The sequence below is a fragment of the Anomaloglossus baeobatrachus genome, chromosome 1 (assembly GCF_048569485.1).
Source record: "Anomaloglossus baeobatrachus isolate aAnoBae1 chromosome 1, aAnoBae1.hap1, whole genome shotgun sequence".
NCBI classification, from domain to species: domain Eukaryota; kingdom Metazoa; phylum Chordata; class Amphibia; order Anura; family Aromobatidae; genus Anomaloglossus; species Anomaloglossus baeobatrachus.
The window spans coordinates 805,130,793-805,146,548 of record NC_134353.1 but is presented as its reverse complement, the minus strand read 5'-3'; the positions used below and the strand labels follow the sequence as shown (position 1 = coordinate 805,146,548).

The 15,756-nt window shown below is 42.2% G+C and overlaps 1 protein-coding gene across 2 annotated transcripts in view; it reads left to right on the top strand.

The window, feature by feature from the left end:
• Positions 1-15,756, top strand: part of FER (FER tyrosine kinase) — a 369,513-nt gene that overhangs the window by 119,663 nt on the left and 234,094 nt on the right. For both annotated transcript variants that reach the window (XM_075325025.1, XM_075325026.1), the window contains exon 11: positions 1,578-1,767. In XM_075325025.1, coding sequence (XP_075181140.1) covers positions 1,578-1,767 — 190 coding nt within the window. The remainder of the gene's footprint in view (positions 1-1,577; positions 1,768-15,756) is intronic.

The window sequence follows — 15,756 nt, the reverse complement described above, 5'->3', positions numbered from 1 at the left end:
GGTACCAACAATTAAAGAGGGGGTTCACTACTAATAGTGGCACATCTCTAAAACTGTTAATGAAGGCTTTTTCTCAATACCTTGTTCAGCCAATTCTGCCTCTGAGTGGCGCTATTGGGGTCCACTCATCCCCATGAAGTGGCCTCTGAGATCCGGTGATGTCACGTCAGCTTCCAGTTGACCCGACATCACCGAGGATGGTTCTAGTCTTCCTGAGTGACTAAGCTGTGGGTGGAGTTTCACCGCTTGTCACAGCCCAGCATCGCTCCTGCTTGCGCCACTCTACAGTCAAGGAGAGCACGCGCGAGATACTGGGCTGTGACTAGCAGTGAAACACAGCCCACAGCTAAGTCACTCATATACTGGGGATGGGCTTGGTGATGTTGGGTCAACTGGAAGTTGATGTGACATCACCGGATCTCAGAGGTCACAGAGCACGAGGGTCACTTCATGAGGATGAGCGGACCGCAGTAGCGCCGCTCAGAGGCAGAATTGGCTGAACAAGGTATTTGACAAAAGCCTTCCCTCTCAGTTTAAAAGGGATGTGGCCACTACGGCACCCCTTTAACAATTTTGTCCTTGTTTGTGTGTATATGTGTCTGTATAAATATAGAATTTTTTTCTGAGATTTTCTTCTCTGAAACTTTCAAAATGTTTCAAAACCTATGAAAAGTATTGCCCGTGTGAATCCAGTTACTTTGCGGATGCTCAGTGTGTAGGGCCACTTAAATGAGTTACAAACCAAGGAATGTTTTTTTTTCTTTCTTCTCGTTCCCTTTAGACACGACCATTGATTCCAGAATGTTAATTGCTAATGATTACACTTCTATCAGTCCTTTCTTTTTGATTAAACAAGCAAGTCTAATTTCCGCCTGAACATACAAGGATACATCTTGCTCTTCATAATTGAGCTCGCTGTTCTTTGAGAGCGGATTGAAGAGCCTTTAGGTGGGCACAGACATGCTGAGAATTCAGTTGGTATTGAACAGAAAAACTTATAATTTGTGCCATTTTGGTGACCACACGAGTGTTTTCTTTCATTGAAAATCTTCTGCATTTTTGTCTGGAGATCTGAAGAGTAAAGTTTCTCCTTGAGGAGAGTGCCAGGATGGGATAAGGAGAATTATAAGTTATGCAATACTCTGCGAAATTTAGATATGCAAATAGGCTCTTCAGAGAGACGAGGATATGAATTCTAATACTACTTGTTGGGATAGAGTTCCTATCAGAACCTATTTGAATATTGAAATTTCGAGAGCAACATTGTATGGCCTTTAAGTCTCTTTACACTAACTTGACTTTCATCAGGAGGAGAAACATTACCTCTTACAGTATCAGCGCCTCTCTCCCAGCTGAACTAGTTTTCATGCTTTGCTCTGATGAGAGGTAAACACCCAGAAACATGTATTTTCCTTGGCTTATTATCCTAAGTCATGTGGCAAGGCTTCTTAGAGTGTCGATATTGATTTTTAGGATTGCTACTCCCAAATAAGTTTACGCTAAAGCTACTGTCTGCATACTCTCTGCAGAGAGAATTTGCATTTCTTAGATATATATTTTTTTCCCTTCTCTCCTAGTATTGTGCTGTTGTTGAGTCGGAAACAGGCTTTGGAAGAGTTAAAGCAGTCAGTTCAGCACCTTAAGTGTGCAGAAACCAAGTTATCTGCTCAGAAGGAACTGCTTGATCAGAAGGTTCAAGAGAACGATGGGAAAGAACCCCCTCCTGTAGTAAATTATGAAGAAGATGCCAGATCGGTGACTTCTATGGTAAGTGGCTTTGTCACTTCAGACATGTTTTCCACTGTAAAAGTGCGGAGATGGATGCGGAGTGGTCAGCAGGATCCTTGGGTTTAGGTTTTCCACTATTAGTAACATATCAGTAGACCATTTTCTTAAGGATCCTATGCTGTCACACAATGTAGTTAGCAGTAAGTGCAGTACACTGTGCATACTTTGCCACAAATTGTGAAAATGTAGCTATTGTTTTATTGTGGGCCTGGTCTTTTCCCACTATGCTCTTTAATGCTCATGTGTAGTTTTAGTATATGAACAATAATATGTATTTATTTTATAGCTGAAAGGTTTTACCAGAGGTTAAAGAAAAAGATTAAAACCATGAGAATAAGACCTTTTTTGATATATTTACAATAAAAATGATTACAGTCGGGGCTATTGCCATATCTACAAAGCCTCTGCACCATACTCTCCAGCCGGGTGTGTGCTGGTGTGCCGAGAGAGGAGGACTCTGCCACCACCATGTTGTTTCACTGTAGGCACCTTGCACTTGGAAAAATGTAATTAGAAAAATGCACGTTGCCTATGGTGCTCAGAAAAAGAGTTACAAACTTCTTAGCTGGTTGACTGACAGATTCTCAGTTAACTCATTCTGCAGCCAGCAATGGACAGTGCAACGTAGAGGCTATAGAAGACAAATGGTGCTACATGTTTAATGAAATCCAGTTGCAAAATGATTTTAAGAACCAAATCCATGCATTTAAACAAGGTATTTGTAGATATAGAAGTATAAAAGATTTAAAGAGGGCTTTATGCTTAAGATTTAGTAAAGATATGCTAAGTGCAAGAACACCATATTAAGAAAAAAAAGTACACATCCTAATATACTAGCTGCTGCCCTGCTGCTCTCTTCAGGTCTCAGTATCAGTGCTGTGCTAGGACTGCCACAGACTCAGCATCTTGTTCTGCCCTCCTGCTCCCTTCTGGTCTCAGTAGCATTGCTGTACTAGGACTTCCACAGACTCTGCATCTTGTTCTACCCTTGCTTCTCCCTTCTGGTCTCAGTACCAGTGCTGTACTAGGACTGTCGCAGTCTCAGCATCTTGTGCTGCCCTCCTGCTCCCTTCTGGTCTCAGTACCAGTGCTGTACTAGGACTGTCGCAGTCTCAGCATCTTGTTCTGCCCTCCTGCTCCCTTCTGGTCTCCGTACCAGTGCTGTACTAGGACACTGTCACAGTCTCAGCATCTTGTTCTGCCCTCCTGCTCCCTTCTGGTCTCAGTACCAGGGCTGTACTATGACACTGTCGCAGTCTCAGCATCTTGTGCTGTTGTTTCTCGCAGATTTTCTCTAGTAGTCGTATGTATATGAAGCATCAGTGCTGTAACGTGAGTGTTATACGGTGAGTGTTATACGGTGAGTTTCAGGGTTTCATGTTTTTTTTTCTATCTCCAGGACATTCCTTTTAAACAGATCCCATTTTGTGTTCTGCCCTATAATGGTCTCGCTAATATTCAGTTTTCCAACTGGTTGCACAGACTGTTGTATGTTTATTTAATCAATGTCACAATAATGATTATTTAGCACTATGTTTTAAGGTTTCGCTTTGATCATATCATCGATCACCTCCACAATGTGTTAATACTTTATACTATATTATGTCCCATGGTTGTAATACGCATATTTACGATGCTACCTCAAATGTACCACTAGGTGGAGCTCCGTGTCAGGACATAGTTCTAGCATTGCTTTTCTATTGTCTTTTTTTTTTTTCACCCCCACAGGTTGGAAATGAAATAACTCTTAGAGTAACTAGCATCCAAACTCACCCCCCCCCCCCAAAAAAAATCAGTATTTCTAAGGCTGTATAAGAAACTATAATATGTCTTATTTAATACAAATGTCCTGTCCTGCGTTTGTCTGCACTTTCAGCTGCTCTTTCTTACCCCAGCCTGCTGCATAGAGCGTGTTCTTAGACTCTGATCACATCGGCATCTAAGCCTCTCTTAACAAAACCCATCATTTGTACCAGAAGAAATGGCACAATATGCTCTATTTTTATAGTAAGATCATAGACCTTATGATGAAAACCTGGTCAATGAGGGTTCGTCAGTAGTGATGATCGAATACCTCAATTATTTGGTTTTGTGAATATTTTCCGAATAGGTCAGCGCTATTTGACTATTCGAGAATATTCGATGCGCAATGTAAGTCTATGGGAAACCCGAATAACAACTATTTGGAACTATCCGGGCTTCCCATAGATTTAAATTGCGCATCGAATATTCGCAAAGCGGCAACCTATTTGTCAAATATTTGCGAAGCCAAATAATTGAGGTATTCGATCATCCCTATTCGTCAGTGCGGTTTGTGGCCGTCATATAACAGTCCATCCCCTACATGACGTCTTTTGTTCTGTACTGTAGTACAGTGTAGATGTCAGTACGCAGAGATATAAGGTTGGATGCTGCAGCCCATCAAAGTCTATAGAGTTGGGAGGAGGCAGAGACAGAAGCGGCTTGAGGCAGAGACACAAGGAGAGAGGCCTCTCCAGCTTCTAGTGATTGTACCGCACTCCTGTGCTGGATTCACAGATACACTGCTCAGTGCTGCTGAGAAATTGCCGTGACCCTGCTCCTGCTTCAGGGTGTGTGCTTCAGAGAGAGAGAAGATCCTGCTCCCCTATGTGAGCGGTGAGAAGGAAGAGAAATGATACCTTAAAGGGGAAAATGCCATACAACATAGTCATATAGTGAAGAGGGATAGTGCTATTCCTCATGTGCACACAACAGCTGATATTAGGTATCCTACAGATAATGTGAACAGTATGTAAAGACTGTACCTATGTATGCAGCGTAATTCTTGTCAGGATTTGCAGTTATGCTCTGTAGGGTTTATGTCTGGACTCAGCCAAGTGTTTACTGACCTCAAGCCTTGAGATGATCTTTTCAGCAATTTCTGGGATGGAAATATAGGTGAGATTTGTACATATTTCTGGATCTTTATTCCCGTCCCTTACAGGACAGTATTTATACTGGGCTGGTGCAGTAATGGCCGTGCTCCTATTGTTTCAGCCTTTCCCAGCCTGGCAGGAATAATCTTTCCTCTTTACCTCTTCACTTCACTTCCCTTGACAGCCAGGTTATGCTGGTTGTAAAAAGAGGAGATTCAAGAGAAAAAAAGTATGCCTGCGAGTGCGGCTGTAGGAAAGAAGAATAAAAAAGCACCGGAAAGATATAAAATTTACTGGTTTTAATCAACTTGAGATGTTCCCCATCTTATTTCTTTTTTAATGTTTGTCAAGATGGAAGCGCTGCCCATAAAGCGGCTCCTGACCCCTAATCAGCTGGCAATGAAGGCCATCTTTCTCTCCATCCTCCGCTCTTGATGACAGATGCCCATTTGTGCATTTTATACTCTGCACATTTACATGTCAGTAAGTCCGTGATGTGGATTGATATCTATTCCGCTCTTTTTTTTTTTTTTTTTTTTTTTTTTTCTCTCCATACGGTTCGTTTTTTTTTATTTCTTTGCTTAGGTGACATTGAAAGTAAAATGTACCCAGTCTTATAAGTGTCCTTACTCTCGTTACTGTCCAGACCGATTAAGGCTCTGATTGCTGAAGACAAGTGGGACTCCTTTCCATCCAACTGTAAATTGCTTATATTGCTGCTCATATTTATGGTCAGACTGGTTATAAAGTTCCCTGACCTTCACATCCAGACTGCAGATACTCAACTCACAGTTTTTTGGTAGCATTAAAGAGAATCTGTCACTAGGATTTTGCAATGTAAGCTGAAGACAGCATGCTGCGAGAGTTAAAAAGTAAAAACATCTGTGTTTGTGTTATATGTGAGCTATGTTTTACTCATACTAAATGGTTTATTGCTCTTGTGATTAAAACTGGTGTGACTTTGTGCCTTGTGCAGAGCAGTCCGCCATGCCTTTTACACCTCACAGTCAGTGCACAATATCTATAGAGCTTGGTGTGGGCAGGAAAGCTCCCAGCTCTGCTGCACTCAATTCTTAGATAAAGTCAGAACTGCACACCATGATCTAAGATTAACATGGTTAGTTTCAGGATCTCTGCCCCTATGTTATGCTGCTCTCAGATGAAGTAGCAAAAACCTGGTGACAGATTCCCTGTAAATGATTATAGAACATACAATTGCACTTTCTTCACTATCTCAGATCAGATTAGATTTATCACCGGTCTTGAACAATTCCTTTACTTATTTTTTTTTTTTTTCTATGTTAATGCTTTCTACAAAATTCCAGCCACTAAACAGGAACAGAAAAATGATGAAAACAAGACACAAGTTTTACCAGAGTATAAAGTTATTGCGTCCGTTTTCTTTTTCCTTTTGACAGAATGAAATAATAAAAATCAGCCAAACAATATGACCATCTTGTGTGTATGGGGGCTTCCCGATCCCAATCCTATTGCTTCCAAGGGAGATTTCCTTCCTTCTGCCCATAGAAAACACATGAACACTCAGCAGAGCAGAGTATTTAAAGGGGTATTCCTATCTCCAAGATCCTATCCCAATATGTAGTAGGTGTAATAATAATAATAGCAAATACTTTCACTTAGAGTATGTGCGCACGTGTGCGTATTACATGCAGTTACGCTGCGTTCTGCACCGCAGCGTAACTGCATGCGTCCTGCGTCCCCTGCACAATCTATGGAGATTGTGCAGGGGCCGTGCGCACGTGGCATGTTAGAACGCAGCGATTCGGCTGCTGCCCGAATCGCTGCGTTCTAAGAAGTTACATGTCACTTCTTTCGTGCGTTCTGCATGCTGTCTATAGGGAGAGGCAGCATGCAGAGCGCACGAATCTGCCGGCACCATGCGCTTCAGAACGCAGCTTTTCAGCTGCGCTGTGAAGCGCACATTTTCGGTGCGGTGCAGAGTGCACACACAACCTTAAAAATGTAGTATAGTTCTCCTGATATAGCCATATCTCTTCTCTCATCTGCAGGGCATTACAGCTTATGTATTCATGGTTACATCCACATGTAGTGACAGCTAGCTAGTTAAATGCTCGTGGTCGTAACATTGGATACCTTAGCTGCAATGCCCTGCACATGAGGTAAGCAATATAGCTAATCAGGAGAACTATACTACATTTCTATTTAGAGGTATTTGCTGCTATTATTATTATTTATTATTACACCTACTACATATAGGGATATAATCTTGGAGATGGGAATACTCCTTTGTGTATTGGAAAGTCCAGATTAGGAGCTCTTAAACGAACAAGACTGCTGTTTTGTGTATAACCAGCTTTAGTTGGTTCAATCATGTTCCTCATTGTTTCTGTAAATACTAAACACCCATGTGAACAAAGCCTTAATCCTTCAGGAAGGTCATGCATGTTCAATGGATCCAGATATTGCATTTTAATAAATTCCTGTTCATTTAGTGTAGTTTAGAGCTAAGCAATCTCTAAGACATGTACAAGTTAGGACCTATTGTTAAGTCTTAGGACAAAATCTCCTTCTCTGACGTCCCTATGTGATCCGAAACAGCTGCTTTGGTGTACCTTACCCCATATAATACAATATTAGTTGAATCCTAACTCAGTAGAGAAGTTGGTAATAGTATGTTTTCTTTGAAGCTTTATCTTCCGTTGCTAGTGAGGTGTTTTATTATGTCCGAACAATCAAAAATGAAATATTCAACAGGATGTATTTCACTGAATGCATTTTACTTCTCTTCTCACCCTGTCTCTTCTAGAGTAACTGCTTCTCTCCTTACTATGGGAATTCCTTTATGTATTGGAGCGGAGAGTAGAAATTAGAATTCCCTTACCTTGATTTGTTAATGGAATAGGAATATTGCCGAGCAGCAGTCAAAAGCAGGTTCTAAAGAAGCATGAAATGGGCATGTGAAACGAAATACAGCATAGTGTTTTCTTAGAAAATGTTGCACAATATGATGATGTAGTATATTCCAAAAATCAATAACTTACGCCTGGAAAATAAACAAAGACCTATCAAGAATTAATGTGTAGTTAGGAGTGGTCAATTATCAAAAATCAGCATTGCTAGGCTAGTTTTCGATTGTCTGAGTGCCTGAACAGTCTGCTAGTCATGTAACAAAGAAACAAAACTCTGTTTCCTCAGATTTAATTCACTTATTGGTTTGTGTATGTGTGTGTCATGTACCCAGTATCATCCGCGATCATTAGATTATTTTCTGCATAGTTTTCTTTTTTTTGCCCGTGGAAAGCATTGACGTTAGGCTGCTGTCACACATCCGTTTTTTGCAGTGCGGCTCAATCCGGCTCAAAAACCTATGCAACGAATGTGGCGAAAAAAAACGGATCCGTTGCAAAAGTTTTTCCATGCGGCCCGTCCGTTTTTTGTCGGATGCGGCTTGATACTGAGCATGCGCAGTGCAAAAAACCGCGTCCGGATGCGGTTTATGCCGCAGGACGCTGCATCCAGCGTCCATAGGCTTGCATTGTAAATGGCGCCGCATCGCGCTGGATTCGGCGCGATGCGTTTATTTTGCTGCACAAAAAAAACGTGCCAGGCAACGTTCCATCCGGCCGCCGCATGGGCTAAATATGCCGCATCCGGCAAAAAACGGACGCAACGCAAGGCCATGCGGCACAATCCGGCACTATTGCAAGTCTATGCGGAAAAACGCAACTGTCGGCAAAAAAACGGTTGCGGTTTTTCTGCAAAGCGCCGTTTTGTGCCGCTCAGCAAAAAACCGGATGTGTGAAAGCAGCCTTAATCTTCCACCACTTTTCAAGAAATATCAGTTATAACCTATTTGCTATTTCTTTTTACTACTATAGCATTTGCCTAAAGAAATTGATTACTTATTGATTGCATACTCAGTTGTTGTGAATGGAAAATTTCCTTTGTTGTGGTGATGTTTTAATTTTTGAAGTGACTGTACCGTCAGAAAATAATATTAGCTTAATTTAGTTTTCGATGTAAACACATTTTATAACAGATAAAATACAACTAGCATTGTGTATTCATCCCGCGATGCAGCAGTCAGTCCTGATGAGACCAGTAGTTCCACAAGCAATCACCGCCAACAATCACCAGTCACAAGTTTCCCTTGAAGAATAACCAGACATAGAGTTGCAGCGCTGGATAATTTGCTTCCTAATTGGATTCTTCTTTTATTATACTCGTATGTCAAACACACGACATGCCACCTCCTGCCCCGAACACTGGATTTTACATATGGACTCCAAGTAAAAAACGGAAATTCGAACCCCCACATAGGGTAGAAACTAGATTGTTGTGTGTTTTTGAAATCATTTTTTGAGTTTTTTTTATTCTTGTTTATGTAATTAACAAAAAGCAATATTTAGCCTATTTTCTGACAGTGTTGCTCTGCCCGGTTCTTATTTAAAGGGAATTTATGAGCAAGTTTTTGATATGTAACGAGAGTGCAGCATGATGTAGGGGCAGAGACCCTGTTATCAATTTCCTCAGCTGAAGAAGCTGACGTGACACGCGCGTTTAGGACCTAGGACCCTGATCCTCCCACCGGCTGCCGGCAATGAGCACCTCTGCTGTACAGTGGGTAGGTCGGATCTATGAATATTTGTATATGACTATCTGTACATGCCAATATGTGCTCATTCTGATGTGCTTTACCCTATGTAGGGGCTGTGTAATGACCTAATAGATTATATGATGATTAACTATGCCAAGCAGTGGCTTTTTATGGTTCTTGTTGCCTGCCACAGTGCCGGAGTGATTGGTCGAGCCCTCCACTTACCTATGCACTTCTGTATTACATGAGTATTGGACCTTGGGGCCATTGTATCTTAGTTTCTATGTACTTTTAATCATAAATTTCATACTTGTTTGTGAATTAAGTCTCCTTACATGATTTACATACGATGCATATTATAAAGTACTGAATGTGTGGCAGAGAGGGAGGATTTATAGTAATACAGTTTTGTAAATGTTTTTTTTTTTCTGTATAAAAATGACATGTTAGGCCCGTTTCACACATCCGGCTTTTCGCCGGATCCCGCACGCATGCAATACAGTACATTCATTTACAGTGGAAGAGCAACACCATGCGGTTGTGTGCTTCATGCACAACCGCATTTGTCCGCATGGTGTCACGCTTCCACTGTAAATAAATGTACTTTACTGCATGCGTGCCGGATCAGGCATCCGGCGAAATGCCGGATGTGTGAAACGGGCCTAATAGATTTACAGACTAATGTGTCTTGTTCTCTTTAGCTCATGGCATTGACACAAATAAGATAAGTTTTCTACTTTATTTCACATAGCACATTTACCTCTTTATCACACGTTGAAAGAATTGTGGAAGTGGGATGTATAGATGAATGTTTTACATTTTATTGGATGCATGTTACCATATTTTTCGGTTTATAAGACGCACCTGATTATAAGACGCACCAACAAATTTGGTGAAGGAAAAGAGAATTTTTTTTTTTTATGTTAAATGGGGTCCATCTTATAATGCCAGTGTCCGTCTAACAAATCATATAGAGTATATGTCCCTCATAGCTCCCCATCCTAAAATTAGCCCCCCTTAAACTGGATATGGCCCCCTTATTTTGAATATAGCCCCCTTGTGCTGGGACATGTCCCCCTGTGCTGCCCATGGCCCCTATAGATGGCACTCCTCCCCTGTGTTTTGATATGGCCCCCATGTGTGCTGCCCATGGCCCCTATAGATGGCACACCTCCCCTGTGTTTGATATGGCCCCCATGTGTGCTGCCCATGACCACTATAGATGGCACACCTCCCCTGTGTTAGATATGGCCCCCATACTGCTGCCCATGGCCACTATAGATGGTACACCTCCCCTGTGTTAGATGTGGCCCCCATACTGCTGCCCATGGCCACTTTAGATGGCACATCTCTCCTGTGTTAAATATGCCCCCCATGCTGCTGCCCATAACAAAATAAAACACTCTTTCCATACCTTCTCAGCGCTGTAATCCCTGTGTCGCCCTCCGTGGGGTTGAGCTCCTCCTCCACTTTCTGGTTCTTGCTGCCGGTCATGTGATCGGCACGGCAGAGTGATATCATCTCTGCGTGCCTTATCACAGACAACAGCAGCAGGAGACCAGGAGATCAGCGCTGGAGTTAAGTAAAGCTTTTTTATTTTACTATGGGCAGCAGTATGGGGGCCATATCTAACACTGGGGGGATCATGTGCGATCAATGGGAGCACAGGCATATATAATATGGCCCGCTGCCCCAGCCCATCAGCGCGATGCGGTTTCAGCACCACGCTGATGGACAGCGGCTATGCATATTATATGAGCGGGAGCAGGAGATCTAACGCTGCTGGCCGCAGCTTTCACCTGCCCCCAGCACCGCTCCAGAGCAGACCCTGCAGTGTGTATATATGTATATGTATGTGTATATATATATATATATATATATATATATATATATATATATATATATATATATATATATAATTATATATAATGTGTGTGTGTGTATGTATGTATATATATATATATATATATATATATATATATATATATATATATATATATATATATAATTATATATAATGTGTGTGTGTGTATGTATGTATATATATATATATATATATATATATATATATGTGTATGTATATATGTATGTATATATGTGTGTATATATATATATATGTATGTATATATGTGTATATATAATATATATATGTGTGTGTACACCCTCCCCGTATATTCGGTTTATAAGACGCACCCCCTACTTTGGGGGAACAAAAGTGCGTCTTATAAAGGGAAAAATACGGTATATAGTTCAAGCCGAAGTCACTTAAAGGCAACCTGTCCCCAGATTTGTCCCCTATAAGCTGCAGCCATCACCAGTGAGCTTTTAAATACAGGATGCTAGAATACTGTATAAGTGCCGAGGCCGCCCTGTATAATGTAAAAACATTTTTTATTATACTTGTCTGTGGAGAGTCTGGTTCGTTGGTCATCGCTGGTCTTGGTCCAGTGCCTTCTATCTTCTTTCGATCGCCATTCTTTTCACTTCATGTGGATAACGGGTCTTACATCGTCCACACAGAGTCCACCATTGCACTCCTGTGCACGCGCACTTCTTTCTGCCCTGAGCAAAGTACTATAATCCACAGGCACGAAGAAAGGTCAAAGACCACCCATGCTTGTAGACTACAATACTTTGATCCATCCTCAGTAGGGCAGAGAGAAGTGCACGTGCGCAGGAGCGCAATGGAGGACACTGTGTTGATTGATCTCAAGAAGAGAAGAGGCACTGGATCAAGAACCGTGACGCCCATTGGACCGGACTGCCCATAGGTGAGTATAGTAAAAGCTGCAATTTTGTTTTTTTTTTTTATGTTCTACAGATTGGCCTGGGCATTTATATACAGCTTTCTAAAATACTGCCATGGGTCGAATGATCACAATTGCAGGGTTCCGTCCCGTGAGGGTTAATGGGGCCCGCCGACCTCAGCATCTGCTTCTGCTGGATGTGCGTCTGAGTGCGCGCATCTAGCTGAAATTCATCGCTGCACAGAGACCCATCAACTCTCTGTCCTGCAAACCACTGAGACTAACACTCGTGCCCGCTGCTTAAGAAAATGCATATTCACTGCTCTTCACGCCCATAATCCTGCTCACCTCTTTGCACAGACGCCGGTGCTGAGAAATGGGCTAGATTATGGGTGTATGGAGCAGTGAATATGCATTTTAAATAGCAGCACACGTGACTGCCCAGCCGCCAGTTTCCTGCAGCTGCTGGGCATTCATGTGTTGATATTAAAGAGAACTATTATTCTCTGCTCTCCATGCCCATAATCCTGAGCATGAGGAGCAGCGAATATTCCGGCAGCTAACGCAGGTGTAAGTGGGCACTCATGGCAGTGACCTCATGCGCTGCGCCAATTACATGCTGAAGTCAGTTGCCAGCATCAGAGGAGGACACAGGTGAGTATAATTGTTAATTTTTTTTTTTTTTTTTTTACTTGTGCGGTGTGATGGTAACCATATGTACCAGGGTGGACCCATGCCATACCAGTATGGGGGCATTATACATGGGATGGGAAAGCTGGTTGGTGAGGGAAAGGGTCATATTCCCTCATCACCCAGCTTTCCCATGCATTGAGTAACATTGATCCTAGTGCTGTCCGGTTTTCCATGGATAGCACTCCGCCCGAAAAGCTGCTCAAGTGTAATTAGCCGCCTTCTGCAAGTATTACAAACTCTCACAGTAAATAACTTTATTACGTTCTGTTGAGGAGTTTACAATCAGACAGAATTCCTGACTGACAATAAAGCAGCACTTAGAGGAAAACAAGACTGGAGTTCTGTCAAATCATTTAATTATACATTTCCCCTGTATGTCAAATCAATCAGATCCACACAGGCGTCATGTAATTGCTTTCTGCAAACCATTTATTATTTAATGCATTTTTCCTTCTTTATACTGGACATCTGTCCATGAATTTTCCGGATGCCAATGGCATGTTCGGATAATAAGGAAGAAAGATCAGTTAATGAAAACTGTAGTAAAATGACAGAAGTAAATTCTACATACTCCAGACATCTGTACTACAGTATAATGGTTTTGTAATTAACATTTTTATGAACTACTCACCTCTTTGGAAGTCTATGCATAGTTTAAGTTCAAATAGGCTCAATAATGGATCTCAATCTAAAAGCTGCAGAATTTAGGTGCAATCTTGGTAGCTTTCCACATTACCGCGTTCTACAGCCTTCTCCACCATTCATTGTACGGCATAGAGGAACCGTGACAAGCCGTAATTGAGTTTATTTTAAATAATTTTCCTGCATTCACATGAAACCTCTGAGGATCTGTACGTTACTGGGTAAATGTAAGTCTTTAATCTAGAATTGAAAAGTGAGTGCTGGAAGCTATTCATTCACTTGTAAGGTATGTGAATCGTAGTAGGTGTAGACTTCAATTACTTCAATTACTGAAGCACTTTACTTTCTCCCTGCTGAGATGGAGGAGGTCGACTTTATTACAAGAGATATGTAAATAACTTAACTTACATGCTCTTTTGTCTGCTTAATTGAACTTAAAAGTTGTTAAAGCCTGGTCAGTGTTTTAAAGCTGGGTTCACACTAAACGACAGCGACAACGACGTCGCTGTTACGTCACCATTTTCGGTGACGTAACAGCGACCTTGTAAGTCGCTGTTATGATCGCTGCTTAGCTGTCAAACACAGCAGAAGCAGCGATCATAACGTCGCTGTGTTACATGTTCAGAGAGCAGGGAGCCGCGCTTAGCGCTGGCTCCTTGCTCTCCTAGGTACAGTACACATCGGTTTAATTAACCCGATGTGTGCTGCAGCTACATGTCACAGTGCAGAGAGCAGGGAGCCGCGCGCACTGCTTAGCGCTGGCTCCTTGCTCTCTTTGCTACAGTATACATCGGGTTAATTACCCGATGCATACTGCAGCCACATGTCACAGTGCAGGAGCCGGCGCTGGCAGCAAGAGCGGAGCCTGGTAACCAGCGTAAACATCGGGTAACCAGGGAAAGGACTTCCCTTGGTTACCCGATGTTTACGCTGGTTACAGCTTACCGCAGCTGCCAGTGCCGGCTCCTGCTCGCTTCATTTCGTCGCTCTCTCGCTGTCACACACAGCGATGTGTGTGTCACAGCGGGAGAGTGACGACCAAAAAATGAAGCTGGACATTCAGCAACGACCGGCGACCTCACAGCAGGGGCCAGGTCGTTGCTGGATGTCACACACAGCGACGGGACGTCGCTGCAACGTCACAGAAAATGGTGACGTAGCAGCGACGTCGTTGTCGTTGTCGCTGTGTGTGACACCAGCTTAAGTTTCGATACGCTAATTCAACCAACCACACAATTTGGGGTGAGGACAAAATAAGCTGTGGGATCACTGCAAGACTGAGCTGAGCGTCCTGAAAACCCCAATTTCTCCAACAATTATTTAGTGGTTAGTAATAGACATGAGTGAACCCGAGGTTTAGTGTTCATACCGAACACAGACTTAACAAAAATAACCGGCTGCTTTTACGCATGTTGACCACTAGAGCGGCCATCGTTGTCCTCCGGTATGCTCACTGCTCAGCCCAGTATGAGCCGCTTGCAGTATTTGATCGGCTTGCACTGGGGGTAACAATAGCATGATCAGATAGTGTGCACCAAACAAAAAAAAAAAACAGAGAACCCTGCCCATCCAGCACCTTCCCCCGGTTTATGGCTGGCTGTATGTGGGTGGAGACCCAAACTGCACAATTAGTGACCTCCATTGGGGTTCAGGTCAAATCCGGGTTCCAAACCCAACTGTATCTAAAGTCCAGCTTAACCCGTTAAACCGAACTTCCACGGGTCTGCTTATCTCTAGTTTGCAAGTATACTGACCAGTGACTGGATATTTTACTCTTGTAGAGACAGATCCCAAGACAACCTGCTTGTCATCTCCTACAAAACCAGTCACAATCCTATTTAACTTAATTCTGAGAATAGAAGACTACAAAAACTGTAGCCATAAATTGGATTTGAGATTTGTTCTATTTGCCTTCCATTTCAGTGCCCTTTTTGATGAGTACGGTTTTATGGTTTGTTATTGTGAAGTTTTCACAAATAATAGACAATTTAGAATAATTTTTACTTTTGGTGAAGGTCTGAGTGCGTCTCTGTGATGTTTAGGCTTGGCTCATGGTATGAGAGAGGTGTATTGTTGTGTCGATGCTGCAACTCATGGGGTATTGTTTAAAACATTCTTCCTATTTCATTTGTGTTTGATTACATACTATACTCTGGAAGTCTCTTATCTAGTGAAAAATCTGCTAGTTGAAATGAATTATTGCTGTGCTCGTAGAACCAATATTTCAGCTTACATAACACTAGTTAGACCAGACAAACATCAATGGAACCTTGACCTCCGATTTCATTGCTTTATTTCTGCTGCTGTTTTCTCTGGCATTCGTTTAACTGAAATCAGCAACTTGATATTGAGCTGAAATTCACAATTGACCCCATGACTGTGATGACTATTTACTGGTACATTTTGTGCA